Consider the following 24,183-nt stretch of genomic DNA (forward strand, 5'->3'; position numbering starts at 1 on the left):
CCACTATCCCAGGGTGCTCCAACCCCTGTCGAGCCTGGCCTGGGACACTGCCAGGGATGGGAGGTGTAGCTTTACCAGTCTAGTTTATTCTTCAATGGCAGAAGTTACAGTTTCACACCCAAATAAGCCCAGAACTGTCTATTTCCCCCTGCTCAGTTATGACTTCCCTAAAACAATATACCTGGGTGAGAGTTTGAGAGAGACCCAAAGGCCAAAACCACCTCAAGGTTCCCAGATTTCTGTGGCCAGTTTGGCCACAGCCTTTGAGGAGGACACACTGGAAGAGCATTGTACTAATTAAAAACAAAATATTTAAGTATAAAGGTGGTTTGATGTTAAATTCCCCGAGGTTTTTCTGACAGGCCTCAGGACGGCCTCACGAATGGACTGCTGGCTCCAGGTGAAGAGGGAGTGGCAGGGAAGCCCCAGGTGGAGAACAGTTCCCTCTGCAGACATCAGACCCAGCCCAGCACCAGTGACCCCATCACAGCTGGGGTTCCTCTTTCAGTGTCCCATTTGTCCCCGCTTCTCTCTCAGGTCGTGTTCCTGGCATCCCTGAGATCCAAGTCCCTCCTGCCACATGGATCTCTCCAAGCTCATGGCTGCCTGCTCAGGGAGCTCTGTTCCCAAATATCTCCTGACAAAACTAGGAATCTTTTGGCTTGGCCTTTGTTCTCTGATTTCAGGTTTGTGAGGCTCAGCCCTCACGGGTTACACAGCCACAGAAGAATTCCTGTTCCTGTGGGGTTTGGTTTGTCTAAAGGTTAAGGAGTTGCCGTGTCCTGCCGTGCCCCAGAGCCTGCTCCTCGCGTGCTCAGCAGTGCTGTGTTTGTGTTGCCATGGGGAATTCCTGGGAGCCCTCCTGCCCCTGCCTCCCACCCTGCGTGAGAAGGGCCCTGTGTAACCTCCTGGGTGAGTCACATCCCCACAGGAACCTGTCCATCCCAGGTGCCAGCAGCCAGTGAAGGGTGAATTTACAGCTCCAGGAAACGTCTGCTCAGCTGTGCTTCCAGTGAGCACCAGAGCAAAACCTGTTATGTCAACACAAGCGGTTGCACAATCTGGTGTTTGATCCCACATCCACTCCCCAGCACAAGCAGATCTCCTGGAAAACCAGCTCTCTGTGCTCTGTAGGAACAGCTCTGCAGGTGATCACTCAGTGCTCAGGTGTCATCCCACAGACAAAACATGCCCAGGGGAATGGGAAGGGCAGTGGCTGCAGCCCCATTCCCTGCCAAAACGGGTTTTCTTCTCACCAACACAAATAGGCCAAGGCCACCAATCTGAAGCTCCAGTGCTCCCCAGGTGAGTGGGATTCATTCTGAACATTCCCTTCTGCTGGTAAAGGAAAAGGCAGGCAGAGATTTCCAGTGCCCATCCCAGCACTGCAGCCTGCCCCAGGTCCCAAGGAAGAGAAGCTCAAGGCCACCCTCAGTGCTGGGTGTGACAGAGCCCACCAGAGCTATTCTGCAGAGAACACCAGTGGTATTTTCCAGAGCCATTTTCCAGAGCCCCCACCAGAACTGGTCTCCAGAGAACACCAGAGCTGCTCTCTAGGGCCCACCAGAATGGTTTTCCAGAGCTGTTTTCCAGGGCCCACCAGAGCTGTTTTCCAGAGCTGCTCTCCAGGGCCCAACAGAATGGTTTTCCAGAGCTGTTTTCCAGGGCCCACTAGAGCTGTTTTCCAGAGCACACCAGAGATAGATTCCAGAGCCCACAACAGCCATTTTCCAGAGCCCATCAAAGCTGGTTTCCAGACCATAACAGAACTGGTTTCCAGGAACTGAGCTCACCCCCAAGGCTTCACCCCCTTCACCAGTGCAGGGTGGCACTTCCATGTCCTTCAGGCATGAAGGATCTTCCATGTGCTGCCCCTACAGAAATGTTTGAAGCCCGAAATAATTCATTCTCTAACTCCATCTTTTTATGCCTCCTAGGGATCACACACTGGGTTGGGAAAAAATACTGTACACACAAAGCAGAACTTGGATTAAAGGGAGGGAAAATGAAAAACAAAGGATTACATTTCTAGGTATGGGAAAACTCTGTGTGGTTGGTGTCACATTGTGTTAGAAGAAGGGTTTTCCTGCATTATTATTCTCCTACCACATTATTTTTAATAATGTCTAATAACTTCCCTGCTTTATAAGGAATCCAAGATTAAAGGCAGCAAAAACTCATCCCGTGCACTGTCAGTCTTGTGAGCTGCCTTATACCATCGAGCTGCTCCACATATCTTCACAAAAAAACCTGAAAATAGCCCACAAATTATCAAAATAAAACTGTCTGAGAACAGCAGGTGACAAATATAGTTTTATTTTTTATCATCTGGTAACACTGTGATAATATAAATTGTATAAAGCATGATAAAACTCTTCCATGAAACAGAGTGGGTACATATTATAAAATAAAAAATACAAAAGTTACATTACCAAAAGGAAGACGACATTTAAAAGAAAATATTATAATAATATGGTACCAGTTCTTTTCCTTATTCCAGAATTTATGGAAAATGTTTAAATTAAGCAGCACTAAGATAAGTTACTTTTATTTTCTCTCTTGATTTTAAACATGCACTAACTCAAACAGAAATAAAACCTATTGATCAATACAGGAAATGTTATTTAACCACAGAACTTTGCATGTAGACTTGGACCAACCCAGGCTAGTGGGAGATGTCCCTGCCCATGGCAGGGGGTAGAATGAGATCTACTTTAAGGTCCCTTCCACCCCCAACCATTCCACAATTCTTTGGTACAGTGGCTGTTAAAGAAATGCATTGTAATTTCCCTTACTGACTTTAGCAATCAGAGTTTTCAGAGGTGCAGCTGCATTTTCTGTGCATTTGCAGAGTTACAGCAATACTGGTTGAGATGGTACTAAAATAATCTCTGTCTATCCACAGTCTTTCATTAATCAAAGTACTAATAATATAATTTTTAAATAGCCCTTAAGGCTTCACATTCTTACCTGGGCACGTTCTACCAATCCCCAGTAAACATTGCCACTGTCCCTTTGCAGAAATGTGTTGTTTTAGTCATGCTCAAATGCAAAATCACTGTCAATTTATGAAGAAACATTCAGGTCAGAAATACACAAACTGACAATAATTTAACACAGGGTTGCCAGTAGCTCAAGAGTTTAAGCAATGTAATTTTGAGGACAAAATAAGAAAAAGAAAATATCAGAGGTTTAGGTTTTTTGCTGAGTGGTACAGACATTCTCATATAGCAGTAGAGTGGATTTAAATTTTTTTTTAAATTCCATCTTATCCTTCAAGCTATGCCCAGTTTACATCAATTAAAAATCAATTACCCCCCCAAAAGAAAACAGAGTTTACAGTTTTATAAGAAAACACAAAGACACTGAACCAAATGATCTCCAACTAATTCCACAGTTTTAAAAACGAGGATCTCAGCCTACTGAAATGTTTTCAGCTCTTAAAAAAAGCAGTACAAAATGCTATTGGAACGTGAGCATTCACAAGAAGACGTGCTCAGGAGTGTCACACAGCCCTGTGAGGTGCGGGGATGCTCCACTCATGTCCTTTTGCCTGCAGTTCCAAAGGCAGGAGCAGTTTCTGGGCAGGGCAGGGCTGGGCACAGCCTCTACGTGTGGTTGTTGTTGAGGTTGCTCTTGTTGAAGAACCTCCTGGCCTCCACACTGCTGAGGGACACGGAGCAGCGCGAGGGGTTCTGCTTCCTGTACTCGATGCTCTCCATCATTGCCTCCTTGATCACCTGCAGCCAGCAGCAAAACTCCATTTGAACACTTTGAAAAGGACAGAAACAGCCCCTTCTCCCATCAACAGCTGCTGCTCCCACTTTTAGCTCCCCTCCATCACTGAGCAGAGGGATAGATGTGTTTTAGTATTAGAAATAGTATTTCTTGAGTGTATAAAATACTGATTTTCATGTGGTTAGTAAAAATATGAGGGAGGCCACTAACACCAAAGAAATCACACAAAGACACACAGTATTTAAAGAAGTCCCAGTGGAACTCAGAAAGGTAAATCCAAACATTGAGAAAATCCGTATTTCAAGGATGTAGAAAGTAGTTATTATGTTGAGAAAGATTAAATCTTCACTTTTAAATCCTTTGTGCTGATGTAACAAGTTTTCTTCACTATATTGATTAAAACCCCCATATCTTTATCAGGGACAATCATTACACTTGTCACTCCATAGATCATGTCATGCTTCACCAACTATCAATTACAAATAATTATTACTGAGTTAGCTGATAAAGAAATTTCCTTCAGAGAAAATTTGCAGTGTCCTTTTTGTCCAGTTAGACAAAAAGGACCTGAGTATAAAATCCTGCATATCTTAAACAGTGCCCTTTGCTCAGCTATCCTGAATGGCTTGGGATGGTAAAATGGCAAAACCAAGGCAAGAACTGAATGAGAAAATCAGGCAAACACTGAGGCAAAGCCCAGTACCTTCTGTAGGGCAGATTTAGGGCTTTCCTCACATCACCCACTTCCCCCTGTAACAATCCAGCTCCTTTAACCCCCCATACTCACATCCATATTATTGAGGGTGTTGAACTCCATGAGGTCATGGAGCCTCTTGAAAGCCTCGTTGGGATACTGGAAGTTGAAGGTAGAGAAAGGTGTATCTGGATCATCAAAAATATCAAAGTCTGCAAAATCCTTCTCTTCTTGTGTTTCTCTGGGAACGCCTGCACAGGACAAATACAAAAATTCCATCCAAATGTTAGGGCTGAGGATTTATCACCTTATTTTTAACAGCTCCTTTGAATTAATTCCCTAAGGACTGCAGACAAAGCTGGAGTTGTTTCAGAGGCAAAAGATTCCTAGTACATAACCACCAAGTGATTCCAGAGGAACAGGTGGATTCAGCATCAGGAATTGTGAGCTCACCTGGAGCTTTGTACTTCCTGAAGTTGATGTTGGCCAGCACGAAGTGGATGATGGTTGGACAGTCCTTCTCCGAGGAGGTGTCCTTTGGTTTGAAAACATAGCACTCCTTCATGCCCTCCCTGTCAAACACGTTGGGGTCTATCTTGGGGAATGGAAGCTTGTTCATTTTGGCCCATTTTTCAGCCAGAAGGATTTCCTGGAAAGAGGAGAAAGACTCAGATGCACTAAAGCTTCCACTGCAAAGTCAGGAGGTTTGCAAAGACAGGGATCATGTGGGGTGGTTAATGTAATCCATAAATTATTAAATCTCCAACACAGGAAGGACATGGAGGGGGGTCCAGAGGAGGCAACAGGATGGTCAGAGGGATGGAGCAGCTCTGCTGGGAGGAAAGCATGGGACAGTTGGGATTGTTCAGCCTGGAGAGGAGAAGATTTGGGGAGACCTCCCTGTGTTCTTCCTGTGCCTGAAGGAGCCGACAGGAAACATGGAGAGAGACAATTTCCAAGGGATGGAGTGACAGGACACAGGGAATGGGTTCCCACTGGCAGAGAGTAGTTTTAGATGGGATATTGGGAAGGAATCCTTCCCTGTGAGGCTGGGGAGACCCTGGCACAGGATGCCCAGAGAAGCTGTGGCTACACCTGGATCTGTCCAAGGCCAGGCTGGACAGGGATTGGAGCAACCTGGACTAGTGGAAGGTGTTCCTGCCATGGCAGGGGTGGGATGAGGTTGATGTCCGTTCCAGCCCAAACCACCCTGTGGTTCTCAGGACTAATCAAGTCCATCTCAGCACAGATGACCCAGCAGAACCAACTGAGCATCTCACTCACCCTGCCCAGGCTCTGCCACATGAGTCACAGGAAGGAACATGGTCTGCCCCAGAAACCTGAGGGTGCATTTACAGAGCTGACAGCGAGGGAAAAGCCATCCATAATTTTACTTTGCAAAGCTGTACCAGTGCTGTGGCAACCACTGAGAGCTCCTAAACACCAGGCCACGCATTGCTGTACTCAGAATTAATCTGCACACTCGGGGGCCTCTCAAAGCACACCGTGTGAAGAGCTCTGGAAAACAGGCTTATTTTTCCTCATGACAACTCAGTAAACAAGATAATTTGTAAATAATGACTCAAAAGCATGTAATGAGGGTGTGTGAGAGGGAGGAGAGGCAAGGTCAAACATCTTTAATCTTGGTTTTCAGTGAAATAGGACCCTTCTTTGGACGGCTGTTTTGGATACGCAAGAGATTAAGAGATAGTGGGTGTAAAATGGTAAACCAAGGCTCGAGTCATTGAGTAAAATATTAGAGTGCTACCATAGATACAGGCCCACTTCTGATGTGGTATTTTCTCTTTGCAATGCACCAGTGGGACAGAACTGGTTCCTGTTCCTGTCCTCTGCCTCAGGAATACACCTGTGTCTGCCTTAGCAAACAGCCACTTGTGCTCCAGAAACAATTCCCTTCAACAGAGGCTTCTGGAAAACCTGAGGCACCATCGAATTTTCCCACCATTTTTTATCGTGTTAAGGAATTTTTTGCATTTTGAAAATGACATTTTGGAGAAAAACCTTTGGGATGCCACTTGAGTGCTCATTAATCTCCCCATGTTCCCCAAAACAACCCAGAAAATTGCAGCTGACAAAGATAGAATGCTAAGGGTAGCAGGGGTGATCATATACAGCGTTTTGCATGGACTCCACCTGTGGAATGTTAAGAAAGGGAGGGAAAAGATGTTTCAGAGGCAATGGCAGTGCTATGTCAGCAAATTTAGCTGCTGGGACAAACACTCTTTACAAAAAAAAGGAGATACATTCTTATGCAAATAGAATATTAAAGGACAAAACAGACTCTGGGATTCAGTCATTTAAGGAAAAACAAAGGATCTCAAGCACTAGGAAGTCTTCTCAGTGCTCTATTCTCCCCAGTAGCCCCAAGAGACCTAGAGATCACAGCAATTTCTCCTTTTATTCTCCTTGTAATTTGGCTTTGCAGTTGGCAGCACTGATCTCAAGCTCATTTTGATACTGCTGTTGATTTCTAATGTTGTTTTTAGGGTTTTGTCACTCCACAGTAGCTGAAGGAAAAGAATTCTCCATTTGTTGTAACTAAAATTTGTCTGTAAAGCAACAAGGAATGCCAGTTATTTCTCAAACAGGAAGGTTTTCTGCGTTCCCTTAAAAATTATTTTAAAAATCCATTTGGGTTTGAAATAAATAATGGGACTTTTCTGAGGGGAGTAGAATCATTACTGTTGGAAAAGACCTCCAAGATCACACAGATCAACCAAATCCCACCACACCCACTAAACCACAGCACAAAGTGAGAAGCTCACAGCAGTCTCTGAAGTGCTGTTTTTTCTGTAGCAGTTACCAAAAATGATCCATGTAAAGGCTTTGGGATCAGCTGGAGCTGTGTGGATGTGCAGGTGGTACAGACTGACAGCTGTGCTTTTCACACCTGCTGCAGAAAACAGCCATGGCACTTAGTCCCTGTGCTCCTGTTGCTGTTTTGCTCTGGTCTGGATGGATTTAAGATGGATTTTAAACCAGGATTATCCTGGTGAGATGTAAATGAACAGTTAACCCTGATTCCAAAAGGTTATTTATTTAGCAATCCTGAGATGATGCATTTCTGCAAGATGATGACACGAAACCATCCATTCACATCACAGCACACAGAGGAGAGCAGCTGGGTGGAGGGAGAGGACGGCAGGGAAAATGACTTAATTGTTTAATTCTGACAGAAAATAAAACTCCGCAATCAGTGCCAAAGCAAAACTTCCATAAAAACAACCGAGCTCCTGCTTCAAAGCAAGTTCATTATCCCTCCTTGTGCCAGTTGCCTCATGGAAGGCATGTAAACAGGAACTGAGGCACAGGGCAATATTCTGCCTTGACGTGGAAAGAAATATTCCAAAGCTGCAGATACAACAGCACCGAGGCCTTTCTGGGACCATGTGGAATAGAAGTGAGTCACCTTGAACCCCAGAATGCAGGAAAGGAAGGGCTTGTATCGCTTACTTTGAAAGGAGGGCTGGAATCACTTGGCCTGGCTGAGAAATCAAAGGAGATGATGAGATCCACACCTCTCTGGGGCCTTAGGATGAGTGGGTAGGGCAGGTTAAAGGTCAGCCCACTGTCCACGATGTGGATCTTCTTGCTCTTCACATCCAGGGGCTCATAGATCCTCTCAAACTCATCAGGATCTGCGTGGAACACAGGAAAAGCAGGGACACCCGAGTTAAGAACTGAGGCGCTGATGAGCTTTCCAGTGTCTTCCTAAGTGCAAGGGAGAGCATGAAATTTGAACTGCACAGTGTATCCCAGGTAAACACACCATGAATTCAAGTGTAACTAAAACTCTTTAAAGCTGGAGAATGAGGTGAAAAGCCAGAACTGGAAGGGCCCTCAGGAGACCAAGTTCATGAGGCAGACCCAGAGGAGGTGAACCAAAGGGGACAAATGCCCAGGTTTGTTCCCAGACCTCTCACCTTCACTCTACCATCCCAAATAATCCATACACAAAGGAAAAAGTTTATGGGATGTCAAGAGACAGCTGGGCATGTCAGAGGATGGTCCCACACTCTGCTCAGTGGTGCCAGTGACAGGACAAGGAGCAATGGCCATAAACTGAAACACAACAAGCTCCACCTCAACACAGGAAGAACTTCTTTCCTTGGAAGGTGCAGAGCCCTGGAACAGCTGGGAGTGGAGTCCCCCTCTCCGGAGACATCCCAAACACCCCTGGATGTCCCCCTGTGTCACCTGCTGTGGTGACCCTGCCTGGCCAGGGGGTTGGGCTGGGTGACCTCCAGAGGTCTTCCAACCCTAACATTCTGTGAACCCTTCAGTGCCCCTGCCCAAACCTATTCCCCCAAGTTCCCTCCCAATCCCACATCCTTCCCAGCGGTCCCAAATTTATACAAAAATCCCCAGTGTGGCTCTGCCCTCCTGTGACACTTGTCTGTGCCTGCTTCTGCTCATTAAATTGGGACTATCAGGTCTTGTTTTCCAACCTGCACCAGACCTGATGACCTCACTCTCACCACTCCAGCAGGAACAAAGAGAAATAGTGCCCCATATCCAAAATTCAGGCACTGGACAGAATTCCCTGTCAACCACTTGCTGCTGTCCCAGTATGATACCCACCACTCTTTTCTCTAACCCTAACATTCCCTCAGGTACAGCTCAGGGAAAACCAATCCATCTTCCCTGGGTGTCTTCACACTTGTCCAGGTCTCTGGACACTAGAAAATGAAAGTCTCTGGACACTACTAAACTATCCCTGCTGTACTTAAAAACTTTTTCCCTGATAGTCTTTTCTTGTTCCAGACCTTACACATATTCCCAGTGCATGGTTTTTGCTTTTTAACAAAAAATCTAATGCTCGTATCTGTAGAGGGCAGTGTAATGTAAGGAATGTTGGATAGAAAAATACAATTATTTCTCTATAATTTAATTTTCTGGTATCTACTTAGTGACAGTGATAGTAATCTGGGAAAAAAAAAGTTATTTTTGAAGCAAAGAAAATCCATCAAAAATAATTCTAACCCTTGTCCCTGTCATTTCAGGAGCAGCATGTTGTGAGAACCAAAAAAAAAATCTTAAAACAGTTTTTATTTCTGTTGTTGTTTATAAGAGGACCCTTTTCTAAATAATAAGGCACCATTTTCCTACTATTTGCCTTGATTTCCAAAGGAGAGAACACTTTTAAATCATTGCCTATTGCTAAAGGGCTAAGTGTGTTTGCAAAACTTTTTCAGAACCAGATATATTTTATAATCATGAATTAGCATAAGTGAAGGAAAATGTATCAGTATTTATTGAATTCACCACAATTTTAAAAAAAAAAACAGTAAAAACCCACACTGACGACAGTTCCCTTTAGCACACGTAGACCAATTTGGTTTTCCTCTTCTTGTTTAAAGACAACAGGTCAAACATAATTAACCCTTGTTCTCACTAGAACTTCTAAAGAATTGCAAAAATATTTTTGTTCATGTTTCATCTTTTCTTATGTTACAAAAATTGAATTTGAAAGATCCTTTAATCAAGAACAGCATCAGCTATAACATGTTTGTGATGGGAGCGTTATTACTGCCACATAAACTTCCTCCCAACACTGAAGAGTGAGATGGATCCTATGGCTTACAGCCCTCATGATCCTAAAATCAAATTTATCAAAATAATCTTACTATATTTCAAAAAAGAAAATGTCTTCATGCTGTCAATAAATTTATAACAGCCATATAAATGGGTTTTAGTAATCACAGTCTTCAGAGAATCCCAGAACCCCAGAGCCTGGGACATGAATTTTTAGCCTTTTAGGAAAGATGCACTCCTATTACCAACACCTTCCAGTCCATCCTACAGCAAACTGGGAGAAAATGGGAGGATGTGGCACTTGGGGACAGAGCTTAGTGGCAGTGCTGGGTTGATGGCTGAACTTGATGATCTTAAATGCTTTTTCCAGCCTTAACAACTCTGTGGGGCTGTGTTTACCAGCCCAGCTCCATGTTTAGCCAGCTCAGTCCTGTCAGCTTCCCAGCAATGGGATACACAGACAGATACTTGTTAGGAAATCATAAAGAGGGCACGTCCTAGGGACCAAGTCTGCCACAGATGGCAACTCCAGTGGGAGGAGGGCAGATCAGAAGGGCATTTGCTACTGACGTCCATCTACTCCAAGTGTTTCCATAAATACTGAAATAAGGAAGCAGGGATTAGGGGTTATTTTTCCCCATTGTTTTGCACTTGGCATTTTGTCAAATTGTTCTGGTGTGTTGTAACATCAAGAAAAGAAACAGAACAACTCTTGACTTCACAATGAAATCACTCCTGATGAAATAAGAAAATGTTTAGGATTATCCCTACAAATAGAATCTGTGGAAAAACAAACCAGGAGTTTTATTTCCAGACCAAGCAGCTGGGATCTCTGCTGCAGGCACTACAGACCCTAAATTCAATCCTCAGTAATGACTGTAAGATTGCCCTAGGTCAGCCACAGTTCATCCACTGCAGAGGGTTTGGGACAGCTGGAGATGGAGTATTATTGATATCCTTTTTTATTCACTTATTTCTCCTTTGGAGTGTATGGCAATAAAGGAGAGTAAGTCTTAAAGCAATACAGACTTCCCTCTGCACTCAAGCTGACAGGTAAACTGCCAGTGCAAGAAATAAATATGCACAGCTTAAATGCATCCAGTGCCTCAGTAATCTAAGGATTTAAATTTTACACCAGAGTCTCTTTTCTATCTGCGCCTCTGGGTTCCTCAGCTCTTCCATATATTAGGAAAATTCACAGCATTAAAATGTGGATACACTCATCACACTACTGAATGATTACATTTTATATTAACTACTGACATTTCAAGGGGTTTTTAACTATTCTTGACTATAATATTGCAACCACTCACAGCTGTCAGATCTGAGTTGTAACTGCAGGTTTATGAATGTGGGCTTTGGCTAACAGCAAAAAACTGCAGTCATGTCAAACTTTTCCCATTTTAACCCACAGAAGTTTCAGGCACTCCAAAGTAATTGTGTCAGAGGTGCAGAGTTCTGTCAAACCAGCATTTTATTTTCATCTAAATCAAATCCCAGGAAGCTGACAGTTGATTCTGAAGACTATCCACGTGTCTTAATTATGCAAAATTCTCATCAACTGTCATTTTTTCCAACCATAAATTTCCTGCCCACTTTCCTGCCTCTTTTCCAAGTACTATAAATATTAAGACTACCCAGTTGTAAACACCTCTGAGATGACAGAAATATTTAGAAAGTGGAGTCCAGATGGAAATTACTCTTCAAGCCCTGCAAGGGATTTGTTACATTAACAAATACACATTAGAGCATGGCTGCTACTTAAGCTTTTAAATGACATCAGGTATTTACTGTTGCTTAATGAGCACTTGGGACAATCTCCTTCCTCTGCATAGGAAATGAGGGCTGAGGAGAATGGTGCTGTCACCAGGGATAGTTGGTAGGGCTGTGCTGGGAGGAACACCCCCTTCAGAGAGGTGTAGTTGTTCTTTGCTTGATGGATCACAGAGTCATGGGATGGACTGGGATGGAAGGGACCTTGAAGATCACTCAGGGCACCTTCCACTAGCCCAGGTTGCTCCAAGCCCTGTCCAGCCTGGGCTTGGGACACTGCCAGTGCCAGAAGAACATAGAGAAATTAACTGCTTTCACTGAGCAGACTGCAGGGACCACTACGGCAAAGGCTCCAAAATCCTAACCAAACACAATTATTCTTCACAGCTCCTGTTCCACACACCACATCCTTCATGGAGTGAGAGAAGACTTTGAACCTCTTTTGCAAATTCATATTTTTCTGAAATTCTTATCCTCTACCAGCATTCTTGTTTAAGCCAACATGAAATATGGATGCACCTGCACATCAGGGATCCTGGAATGGGATCATTGTCAGGTGGATTCACACTGGGAAAAACATATTGTCAGCAAAGTAAGAATCTATCAGCTGTGTCAGGGCAGGGTCAGGCTGGAGATCAGGGAAAGGTTCTTCCCCAGAGGGTGCTGGGCACTGCCCAGGCTCCCCAGGGAATGGGCACAGCCCCAAGGCTGCCACAGCTCCAGGAGAGTTTGGACAATGCTCCCAGGGATGCACAGGGTGGGATTGTCAGGGTCTCTGGGCAGGGACAGGGGTCAGACTCCATGATCCTGGTGAGTCCCTTCCAAAATTCACTGATTCTGTGATCCTACACGTGAAGAAGTGTGCTGCCTGCAGGGTTTTTTCAAAAGACAAAGAAAGCCAATGAGCTTTTGCAACAGGGAAGCTCTGCAGGAGAACAAGGAAAGGTTTCATTTCCACCAGCAGGCTTAGCATCGATAAGAGCCAAGGAACAACCTGGATACCCTTTGGAGAAGGCCAAGACAGTGAGAAAATGGATGTAAGTGGATGTAACAAAGGGCACCATACACAAAAGCAGTTTGGTCCCCTTCTGCCAAACCAAGAGCCACTGTCCCTCCAGTGGCTGTTCCACACGCTGTGCCAAGGAACAGGGCAGGGAGCAGACAGAAGTCACTGTGTGGTGCCCTTTGAGCCTGCCAGTCCCCTCCCAAGCTCCACTGCTGGACAATGCCCACGGTGCTGTTGTGGCCCTCCTGGTGTGATGTTACCAGGCCACCTCTGCCTTCATTAATAACCACACACAGCACCAGCGTTCTGGGGACTGACCTGCCACTGCTGCCGGCTCCTCCTCCTCCAGGGACTCCTGGGTGAGCAGCTCTGCCAGAGGGGACAGGGGGTAGCAGCTGTTGAGGTTCAGCCCCAGCATGAAGTTGTGCACCTTGCCAGCGCGGCCCTCGCGCGTGTTGAACAGGGCGCTGTCCCCCACCAGGGCCATCAGCATGCGCTGCACCCAGCTCTCCTGGCTGCTCTCCTGCAGCCTCTCCTGGCACTCCCGCTTCGCCTCAGTGCCCTCGCTGCCTGCACACAGAAATGGAAACACCCAGCAGTGGTATTTAAACACAGCAAGTGTAACCCCACCATTGCAGGGGTTATAAAATAAAGGACCCGCAAAAATACAAAAGTTCTTTCAACGAGCCAGGGGCTGGATGATGGAGCTTTGAAACAGTGATTTCAGAGAAGTGCAGAGAATTCATCCTTTCGACTTCACAGCCCAGTGAAATCTTTCATCTACACCACAATAGTGTGGATGTGTCCATCAGGAGAATAGACTGGGAACATTAGATGACCTGAGCAGGGCTTTCTGTGTAAGCTCAAGGATAGACCTGAGCTGATAAGATCCATACTTGACATAGACATAAATTCATTTGGATGTGCATTGACAGCCTTCTCCATCTCTTCTGCCTGTTAGAAATCCAGCTTTGCTCAGGAAAGCAGAATTAGTCTGCATAAAGGATAATGCTATAGCATGAGAATTCTAAAACACACTTGAGTAAACTGTAAATTACAATTAATATCTGGTTTTAATTAACTAAAGAATACAATGAAAGATCCAGACTTAGATGTCTGCAGTTGGAGTTCATAGTAAAAGTGACCTGGACTGGCACCACCCTGCATTCATTCACCTGTCAAAACTTGACTTTTTGGGATAAGAAAATAATTCAGGCTCGAGCTTGATATGTTAAATCCAGCTTTTAAACTTGCCTCTTTAAGTGAGGCTTTAAAGGAGCTGAGTTTTACATAAGTAAAGAGAAAACAAGCATCAGAGAAGTCCAACGTCTGTCCAATAACATTCTATGGAAGTGAGAAGGATTTCCAAGTGTTTACAATCCCAGATTTGTTGGTTGTTCACTATGGCTACAAAGTAGGAGAGAAATGTGTTTGCTGCTGGCTGTAGTGTTTAAACAGGAAATCCACAAATAAACACAAAACCTGGTACCACCTACAGTTTTACACATAAGGGGAGCTGAAGAAGCAATCACTGAGCTGAGCTAATGACATAATTCCTTGTCTCACCATACAGGATTTTCTTTTCTTCTGTAGATCCTGAAATCATAAACAGCTGCATTCTCATCTTTGCTCTACTTGCTAAAAATAACTCTATTTTTTCCAGGTGAAATTCATCCCAAAAATATAATCAAATACAGAAAGCTGACTAAGAGAGCAGAAATCTCCAGGTGCTTTAGGTTCTTAGACGTAATTGTCAATAGAATCTTTTCTTCCCACTGCCCAACATTCCCTTTGTGGCTGTGCCTCCTCTGGGCACCTGGATTTGGGCACTGTTACAAACACTGTGCCATGCATGAGGAATTTCCTGTATCAGATGTCATTTGTAAAGGTGCTAGAAGACACTTGTGAATGCTGGAAACACACATTAAACCATTCCCAGGTAAATATTTGATCACTAAACCCTTGAAAACAATGGATAGTGTTGGTTTAGGGTGCTGGCAGCAATTCCAAAGTGCCTCTGAGCTCAGCAGCTTGCTGGAAACAGACTTCTGGAGAGCTCTGGCCCAGCAAACCACATTTTTTTGGGACGTATGTGGAATTCCAGACGTGTGTGAGAGAAAATAACCTGATGATCAGCTTGAGCAGGAGACATGAAGTGAAGCCCAGAACCTCCTGGGGTCTCTTGTTTCTATTTTGCTGAGCCACACAAAAGCTGATGGAAAAAGGAAACAATGAAATGAAATCTGAGCATTTCCTTACCTTTTGGATGCTGTGACTCATCTTCACTGTCTGAGCTGTCATTGCTCACGAGGTGCTTCAGCCTAATATTTTCTGTTGAAAGAAATATAAATTCCTTTAAACTGCTGGGGCTTAACTGGCAGAACAGTTAAGAATTTCAAAACACTTTGAGTCATAAAATTCTCGTAGTTTTTGTAATAGGAAATACAGCTGAAGAGACTGGGTCTGCTGTGGACATTAGAATGTGAGCAGCACGTATTGGATTTAGTCTGCAATTTTTGGGCTAGAAAACTGCTAAAGCAGTACCTCTCACTCCCCTCTGCACCACACACATGACACACTTTATTCACCTTTATTAAAATGTAGATGTCTAGCTTCTGTCCTCTCAGTAGCTCCTACTGAACTAGGAAAATGTTACTGTGCTGCCAAGGTGGCACTGGGCATCTCCAGCTCTGGTCCAGGCTGTGGTTCAAGTCACATGAATATTTCACATCTGATCCCACTTCAAAGAGTATTTTTTAAATGATAGGTGAAATGAGGCACAGGTGACAGATAACATTCTGTCTCTCACTATCTTTCAGAAGCAAACTTATCCATGATCACATTTATTGACAGGGATCCTCCATGAGAAGATGTTAACACTTAGGAGCTGTATCAGAAATGGGAACCTGGAGGTTTCACTCTCATCCATAAAGAAGAGATTAGCAAACAGCTGAATTCCATCCATTAGGAGGCAGACAGGTTATTATTTAAAAACTATCTAATCTACATTTGCTCTTCTTGCTCTTCAGAAACATCTGGTTGTCTAGGACAATTTATTTATTGGTCAGATCTTCCCATGTAATGCTGTTTTCTCAACAGGAAACCAAGGTGTAAAAAGCCTTTTATCGTTAACTACATTCTCAGATAAAAATTGACTAAGTCCACCCAAACCAAGCCACAACTCTTTCTTTACAGTCATCTTGTCATGTTTGTGCCAGGAGTGAAATCAAAACCACTCAATTTGCAAGCAAAGGACCAGATAACCAACAGGCTGTGGTTCAAATGGAGCAATTTAACAACCCAGAGGTGAGAAAATTCAGGTGTATTTTGCTGAACCCTTTATTAACGCAGCCCAGTGTCAAGAGACTACACAAGTAATATTAAATATTTTCAGCTTCTGCTCTCCAAAAATCACACAACAAAAACCATTAAGAGAGGATTCTATGAACTATCAGAAAAGAGCTGGATAGATGCATGTGACTTTCAGCAGCTCTGAGTGACCAGAAACAAAAATGAAAGAAAGGAGAGAACATTTCCAATGCTCTTTCTCCACCTCAGCAGCACCCAGCAGTGCCAGCAACTAAAGGTAATTAATTCCACATTCTTAAATGACTGCAAGCAGTGCCATCCTTCCACGGAGGGAGAATCTTGCTAGTAATTGCTCTGCATAGTGGAATTATTTATTAACAGTACCTAATTCTTCTTCCATGGTGGGCCCTTTGTTCTGAGAATTGGAGACACCAAGGACTCTGTTAAATAATATTGAAAATGCACTGCCCCAGACACCTGAAAGAGAAAAAATAAACAATGAATGGTGTTTGGCAGAAGGAAAATAAACTCCATGTATCTTAATAAGCAGTATTTAAGCAGTTGGTTGCTCTCTGAACACACCTCTGAGTTTGGAGCAGGCCAAGTCATAAGCTCCGATGTCCAAATCAGAACAAAAACCCATGGACATTAGAAACAAATCAACAATGCCAATCCATATCTGTGAAATCTTTCAAATTAATGTCTTCCAACAAACTGAGAGCTCCACTTCTTGCCTCACACTTTGTGTGACTGCATTTACAAGTCCATGAATTACTGAAATTGCTTTTATTTTTAAGCCTCTTTCTGTCACACACTCACCCATCAGGAAATGCAAGGGATTTTCAGTATATTTCTTCACCACTGTCCCCATAAAAAACTTGCTTCCAAACAGATCAGGAGACATGAAAGTGCCGTACTTGGCCATTCCAATTTCATATGGACTGAATTCCACCCAGTCTGCAAAGTCAGAAACAAAACTGCTCAGTCAGAAATCTCAGGATGAAGGAAAACACAAAAATGAACCAAGCAAAGAAATTTTAGTGACACGGGAAGCCAAACAACCATTAGGAATATCAAACCAAGGCCAGTGATGTCTCAGCAGGGAAAGAATCCTCATTCTCTCTTATCACAATAAACTTTGGTGAAAAGAATGAAGCTGGAAAACCAGAGGTATAAAAGGAGAGATCACAACTGAGGAACACACAGTGACATCTGGTTTTCATCTCCTGCTTCAGCATGGTTCCCTGCCACATGTGGGTCTCAGCTCCAAGCTGCTTTTCCTTCACTGCAATTCCACCGAAAACATGGAGAGCAGTGACAGAGGTGGCACAAAACCAATTACTCAATATTCCAAGGGTTGTGAAATGTTCTAGCAGAGGCATTTGGATTCTACCCAAAATAAAAGTTTTGTGGGAAAGCCAATATCAAAAGGTAAAGCTGAGAGGCAGCTGATAAACTTATCCATTCAAACATTGCCAAAGATCTCCTTAAAAGTCCATTTTATTGAACAGAGAGATCAAGAAAAATATGGAATAAAATGTTCAAATGATTTTCTGGTCTTAGCAGAAAATATCAGAAGTGATGTGGATTCTATTGATGTAGGCCTTTGAAAATGGATCTTAGCTGACTTGGAAACACTTTTTTTTGATACCAGTGGAGTTGCTTCCATCAGAGAATTCAGTTCAAAAAGGAAGCTAATAACAAACAAAACATATCTTCTCTTTTTAGCATTTAACCCACTCAATATCTTTCACCTTCTCTATTTTTAGGAGGGATTGATTTGACTGGAAATAAAAGAGACAGCTTTGAGATATCCCCACATGTCATCCACCCTCAGGATATCCCTGCTGACGTGTGGAGCAGAAGGTGAACACTTGTCCTGAAAAGGAAAAATTTAATCATTGACTGCTGGGAGTTTCATTTCAGGTAAGGGTAATGCTTATCTGAGCTAAGTCAAATACAACATCCTATTTTCCAAATAAGTCACCCACAAATCTTCACATTCACTGGAACAGAAGGTAATTCCATTGAAGTCCCAGTCCAGGAATTTCATGTTTCCTTTCAGCTGTATAAACATGAATTGGCAGATATGTATGCAGAACCAGGGTGACAGCAAAGCTGAACTGAGAATTAGAATTAACTTGTGTTAAGTCCACCTCCAGTTTGCATTTGCACTGAAGGAGATTTCTCAAATCACAAAGCCTCCTCTGAGAAATAAAATTTCTGCCTTAAAATTCATCTCAATTAAGAAGTGTAAATATTTCAAAATTTACTATAACTCTCACATCAGGAACAGCTAAAAGGAGGAAAGGAGCTTAAAATAAGAAGCAATCAAGATCTAGCACCCTGTGTAATGACAGAGATGTCAGTCTCAAAAGGCAAATCCAAGATCCACTGGCACAGGGAATATCTTTTTATAGACCAAAATAAACCCTCCAGGTGCTGCTGATCTTGCTTAGAGAAAGACATTATTAACAAAAGATCATTTTGGTCTTAAAACAGTAATCCAGTTAAAATATACTGAAAAACAAAGTTCATCTAAACCCCAAAATATTCCTATTTTCAAACAAAAGGTATCAGTTTCCTAAGAAGCAAAGCTAAAGACACATTTTCCCATGAAATATTTAGCCTAATTTACAATTCCTCATTTTCATTCCCAACCAAAGCTTCAACAGCCACTTCTCCAAATAACTATTTTAGGAGATACAATGACATACAAGCCTGAGGCAAACCACCTGGCACTTCCCTTTCCAGTCTTGTATATAACTATATACAGATGCACACACCCTTGTCTTAGTGTCCATCTTGCACAACTGGACCCACTCTCAAATGAAGTTACCAGAGAGGATTAAAACCTATGGAATAAATACAAGTAAAAGGGGTTGTTGTTTTTTTTTTTTGTGTTGCCAACAGCACTTCACACTGGGAAAGAAGTGAAAAAGAGGCACTATAACTAATTTGTTTGTCCAGTTTTAATCATAGACTCAGAGTTGCTAAAGACCTCTAAGATCATTGAGTCTAACTGTTGATGTCACCCTTCTCTGAAAGAGAAGGTGACTGAGGACATTTTCATTTTCCTGTTTGATACACTAATTTAAACATCTTTTCCCTGTTGAAGTCTCCAGGTTTCTCTTTAGCTTGGCACTCCTACCTGAATATGTCATCACCTATCCCTGAGTAACTTCTTATCACTCTGTCAGATTCCCAGGAGTCAGATGCAATTAGTCTCAGATGCATTAAAAAGAAAAAGGGTTTTTTAACCAGCCACACACCTCCCTCCTTGCCACAAGTGACTCAACACAGATTGGGAACACACCTGCAAACATCAGCTCTGAGACATCTGGTTTGACATGCAGACAGGTGAAGAGTGGCAGAGCACACTGGGCATTATTGACCTTCTCTTTCATATTGCTCAGAGTGGTGTCCATCCTCTGCAGGGAAAGAAAGACATTGGTCCCAAACACATCCTGGAAAGTCCCTGCTGATATATACACACATATATATAAATATCACATTTTTATTTTATATAAAGGTCTGGGAGACTCCTCCTGGCAATGACATTTGATAAGAAAAGTTTTTTCACTGATGTGTCAGGTTCTGATTTAAATTAAACATCTGTGCATTTTTTCATCCCTTGGTACACAACCACTTCTAATCAACCTCACACAGCCATTAACAGCCCTTCAGCATCAGAGTTCTATACATCTGCCACTAAATGCTCTGTTGCCTCTTTCAGTGTTTTAAATTGTTTAAAATCCATTATCAGTGTAAGGATAAAAGTGTATAAAACACATCTGCAAATCTATTGACACATTTCAATCTTGCCACAAGACCAAATCCAGCTGCCTCCCACCTGACTCATTTGAACTGTAAGTCTTTGTGCCTGATTCAGCCAATTAGGAATTTTCAATTACAGAACACAACAGTATGAAGCTCTCCTGTTGTCTTATTTTCACAAAGACCAAGGGGATCTTCCATGCTGAAATTAGTATTTTTTAAAGCAAATGCTATTTCTTACAGCAAAATGTGCACCCTTTATTATATGTCACTAAGGTAATTTCAAAGAAATAGTAACAATGGGAATTATATAAGAATTTGACAGCTTTAACAGCACCAAACAGTACTTTTTTAAAGCAAATGCTGTTTCTTACAGCGAAATGTGCACTCTTAATTAATCACTAAATCACTAAAGTAAGTTCAAAACAATAGTAACAGTGGGGATTATAAGAGTTTGACAGCTTGAATGAGCACTCACATCATGGATCAGTGTTTCCCCTATGAGCATGCCAAAGATGTCTGTGAAGGTGACAGGCTGCCCTGAGCTCTTCTTGTTCCACAGAGCCTCGATGTAGCGCTTGACCTTCTGCGGGGTGAGCAGCAGCAGGGGGTTGTGGCTCACCGAGTTCATCAGCTCCTCATTGATCTCCTTTGGGCCCTTGGCTGGGAACTCAGGGTGGGAGTACAGAGTTGACATATACCTGCAAAGGCAAACAGGCTCTGTGAGCACCAGACCTGCTGCAGTGTCAGCTGCCTGGAAGCTACACGAAGCTCATACATGAGTTGATACAGTTGCTGATTAAATCAGGTTAATTAACCTCCATTTATACAGGAAATTATAATTTCCTTTTTCTCAAAGCACAGAAAGCTGAGCAATTTGTTCTAAATATAAGCAGAGGATCAAACACTCAACATGCATTTTCCATAATGTGTATGAAGCAAATGACTGAAGAGTCCTCATTTTTTTGTTTAAGGGATAGCAGACAGAATATCCCAAGCTGAAAGGAGCTCCTCCAGTTAGCACAGCTGTGTGGCAGACTGGAGGTGCTAGGACACATGCAGCTCTCTTCCTGTAAGAATTACCTCTCTGCCCTCCAGTTCATTATCACTACTGAAAAATTCCTGAAATATCTCAGTGTATCACCAATACCAGAAGGATTTGGGTTGGAAGGGACCTTAAAGCTCATCCAGTCCCACCCCCTGTCATGGGCAGGGACACCTTCCACTAGTCCAGGTCCTTCCAAGCCCCATCCAACCTGGCCTTGGACACTGCCAGGGATCCAGGGCAGCCACAGCTTCTCTGGGCACCCTGTGCCAGGGCCTGCCCACCCTCCCAGGGAACAATTCTTTCCCAATATCCCATCTAACCCTGTCCTCTGGCAGTGGGAAGCCATTCCCCCTTGTCCTGTCACTCCACCCCTTGGAAATTGTCTCTCTCCATGTTTCCTGTCAGCTCCTCCAGGCACTGCAAGGCCACAGTGAGGTCACCCCAAAGCTTCTCCTCTCCAGGCTGAACAATCCCAGCTCTCCCATCCTTTCCTCCCAGCAGAGCTGCTCCATCCCTCTGACCATGCTGGTGCCTCCCCTGGGCTCTCTCCAGCAGCTCCAGCTCCCTCCTGTGCTGGGGTAGCTCTGCAGGTGGGGGTCTCACCTGAGCTCAGGGACAGAATCCCAATCCCTTTCCTGCTGCCCACACTGGGGACTGAGCCCAGGGCAGGGGGGTTCTGGCCTGGGTATGGCCCCACTTTCCAGGATATGATGCTTCCATAATAAACTGAAGCACAGTAACTACAACCTGCCCAGAGAGCTAGCTGACCGTGAGGATGAGGTAAATCTTGAGTTTGTCACTAAGAAACAAGATTAGTTTTACTGCAAACAAAGCTCAGACACACATGCAGGCAGCCTTGGCTACCACTTGGTTGGTTATGTCACACCAAGACAGGCCCTTCTAATCTCTGAGAGGCTCATTTACTATTATTTACCCAGTGACCTGGCCCAGGCACACATGCCTTACTCCAGGCACAGCTCTGAGACACACACGGGGTCAGCCAGGCCCTGAGGTCATGCCCAGCCATTTCTGTGACAGCACAGCCAGCCCTGTCCCACGTGGGCTGCCAGGGCTCCATCCATCCACGGGCTCCACGTGAGCTCCTGGGCGCAGGGAAAGGGGAATGAAGCTGGAGGAGTCAGCAGAAGGTTGAAGCAAGATGGCAGAAAAGCATTGCTCCAAGGTTAGGCATGCAGCTCAGGGGACAAGCAAAAACCTGCCTGTCCCATCAGGAAAGGAATTCTCCACCCTTCAGGAAAAAAAAAGAAAAGAGAATTATTCCCAAAAGACAGACTGCATGGAAAAGAAAGAAAAGGAAGGGAGTGTCAAAGTGTCAATTTATTTATTCATCAAGCAAAGAAAGACTGAAGGATGACATCAGAGAGCAAAGGCAAATTTGTTCAAACACAACTGTCTCCAATCTATTTCTGACTGGAGCAGTTCAGATAATCTAATATAAATAATAATCTCACTATTTTAACTCAGATTTTATAGGTTTACATTATATCAACTATGTATTCACCCCTGGGTTTTCCCCAAAAAAGACCTCATAGCCAGCAAAGTGACGTCTGTCCTGAGCAGGGATTGCAAACCCTTCCCTAGAAACACAAGTAATGTTTTAACACCAGGTTGCACTATTCCATTGCTCTTCATGCACCTTCTGCTGTTCCCAACTGTGACAGAAATCCATCCATTTCTCTCAATGGACAGTGAGAAATCTGTCCCCACCACCAGTGAGAGAAAACACAGGTTCCCACCTTTTATAGTACAATCTAAAGGAGAAATTTACTCTAGTTCACAGACACTTCTGGCATTTCAAAACCTCCTGGCATTCTGAAAGCTTCCCTCTAGTCTGGGAGAGGGGAAGCAAGCCTCACACAATGAAAAATAATTGACAAAAATCCCCATACAAGGAATAGAACTGATAATTATCTCCTTCAAGAGTCAACTCTGGGGTTAGAGTGTGGAATTAAAATTCATGTTCTTAGAGCTAAACCAGGTGATAAAACTCATCCCAGGCAGATTCCCTGCTTGTTCATACTACAACAAGTCTTTCTCTCAAAGAACTGAGACATTTGTATAATCTCATCCCTGAGTCTGAAAGGACCCTCGAGGTCTCTGCCCCAGGCTCCTGGTGCTCAGTCAAGTCCAGCTTTCACATGAGCACTGAGTCAGACTGAGGATGACACCGTGCCCAGCCCCAGGGAGGATGGCTCAACACATTCCAGTGCTTGGCCACTCTCACTGCAACGATTCCCCTAAGAGTTAATCCAGTTACTCCTTGTCCTTTCCCTGGGCATCTCCAAAATAATTTGTGTTCTTCATCAGGAACTGAAGATAACAATAAGATCTCTCCATCAATACCTGTGCCTGCTCCTCAAGGCTAAATGAACTATTTTAAAACCTGATGTATTGTCTAAATTAAACAGTGCCAGTGGGACTGAGACAGGGGTAATCCACAGAGGGATGCCCTGCAGGGTGGCAGCCAGGCCTCAGACATCCCCAGTCAATCCACCAGGGTTTTACACTGGGTGTAAAATGAAGCAGAAGACCTTTCAGTGATTTTGAGGAGCTCTAAAAGCCCTCTCGAAGCACACAACGCATTTTGGGTTGATTGAGTCGTCAGCTTCAAATCACAAGGGATTTTTTTGGCTTTTCAATTTTCATCAGGAAAATAAAACACACATTAGGTGTTGACATAGAAATATGGGTGCATATGTGTGGCACCTTTTTCCATCCATTCCTGCTCTCCAAGCACCTGGAAAAGCACCTGGAGCCTGAGCTCTCCTTGCCCTTTGGGGCATCCAAAACACCTTCCCCAGCAGACCTGGATGTGTAAAATGTGCTGTGAATTATAACCATACAAATAAGCAGCTCTGGTGACAATTCCTTCAGAACCTGCTGCAGGGAAGCTGAGGACAAGCAAGAGGAAGGCCTTACCAGGTGGATCCAGAGAGCCCAGCAATGTAGGTGGCACAGTCCAGGACTCCTGACTCATAAAGTGCTTTCATGACTCCAGCAAAGCCCACCATGGCCCGGAACCCTCCTCCCGAGCCCAGCACGGCAATCACCGGCACCTGCAGGGATGAGACAACACCAGCACCACATCAGGGACAAGGGACATGCCCTGGGAGCACCCAGCCCAGCCCCTGCACACCCCAAGAAAAATTAGAATTTATTTATTTTATGCTGCAAGTCATCACTTGTTGCAAGATTTCTAAACAAGAATATACTCGGAATTTCTTTAGAATGTCTGTCCTTCTTGTCTATGATCCGAAATAG

The 24,183-nt window shown here is 43.8% G+C and overlaps 1 protein-coding gene across 2 annotated transcripts in view; it reads right to left on the reverse strand.

Annotated features, from left to right (window-relative positions):
* Positions 1–2,306: 2,306 nt before the first annotated feature.
* PLA2G4A (phospholipase A2 group IVA) overlaps positions 2,307–24,183 on the reverse strand; it is a 68,263-nt gene continuing 46,386 nt past the window's right edge. For both annotated transcript variants that reach the window (XM_064427759.1, XM_064427760.1), the window contains 11 exons: positions 23,842–23,978; positions 20,332–20,554; positions 19,393–19,507; positions 16,896–17,033; positions 16,461–16,553; positions 15,027–15,098; positions 13,086–13,337; positions 7,907–8,091; positions 4,886–5,081; positions 4,526–4,683; positions 2,307–3,740 (listed from right to left, as the gene is read on the reverse strand). In XM_064427759.1, coding sequence (XP_064283829.1) covers positions 3,609–3,740; positions 4,526–4,683; positions 4,886–5,081; positions 7,907–8,091; positions 13,086–13,337; positions 15,027–15,098; positions 16,461–16,553; positions 16,896–17,033; positions 19,393–19,507; positions 20,332–20,554; positions 23,842–23,978 — 1,701 coding nt within the window. In that variant the 3' untranslated portion in view covers positions 2,307–3,608. The remainder of the gene's footprint in view (positions 3,741–4,525; positions 4,684–4,885; positions 5,082–7,906; positions 8,092–13,085; positions 13,338–15,026; positions 15,099–16,460; positions 16,554–16,895; positions 17,034–19,392; positions 19,508–20,331; positions 20,555–23,841; positions 23,979–24,183) is intronic.

The sequence above is a fragment of the Passer domesticus genome, chromosome 7 (genome assembly GCF_036417665.1).
Source record: "Passer domesticus isolate bPasDom1 chromosome 7, bPasDom1.hap1, whole genome shotgun sequence".
NCBI classification, from domain to species: Eukaryota; Metazoa; Chordata; class Aves; order Passeriformes; family Passeridae; genus Passer; species Passer domesticus.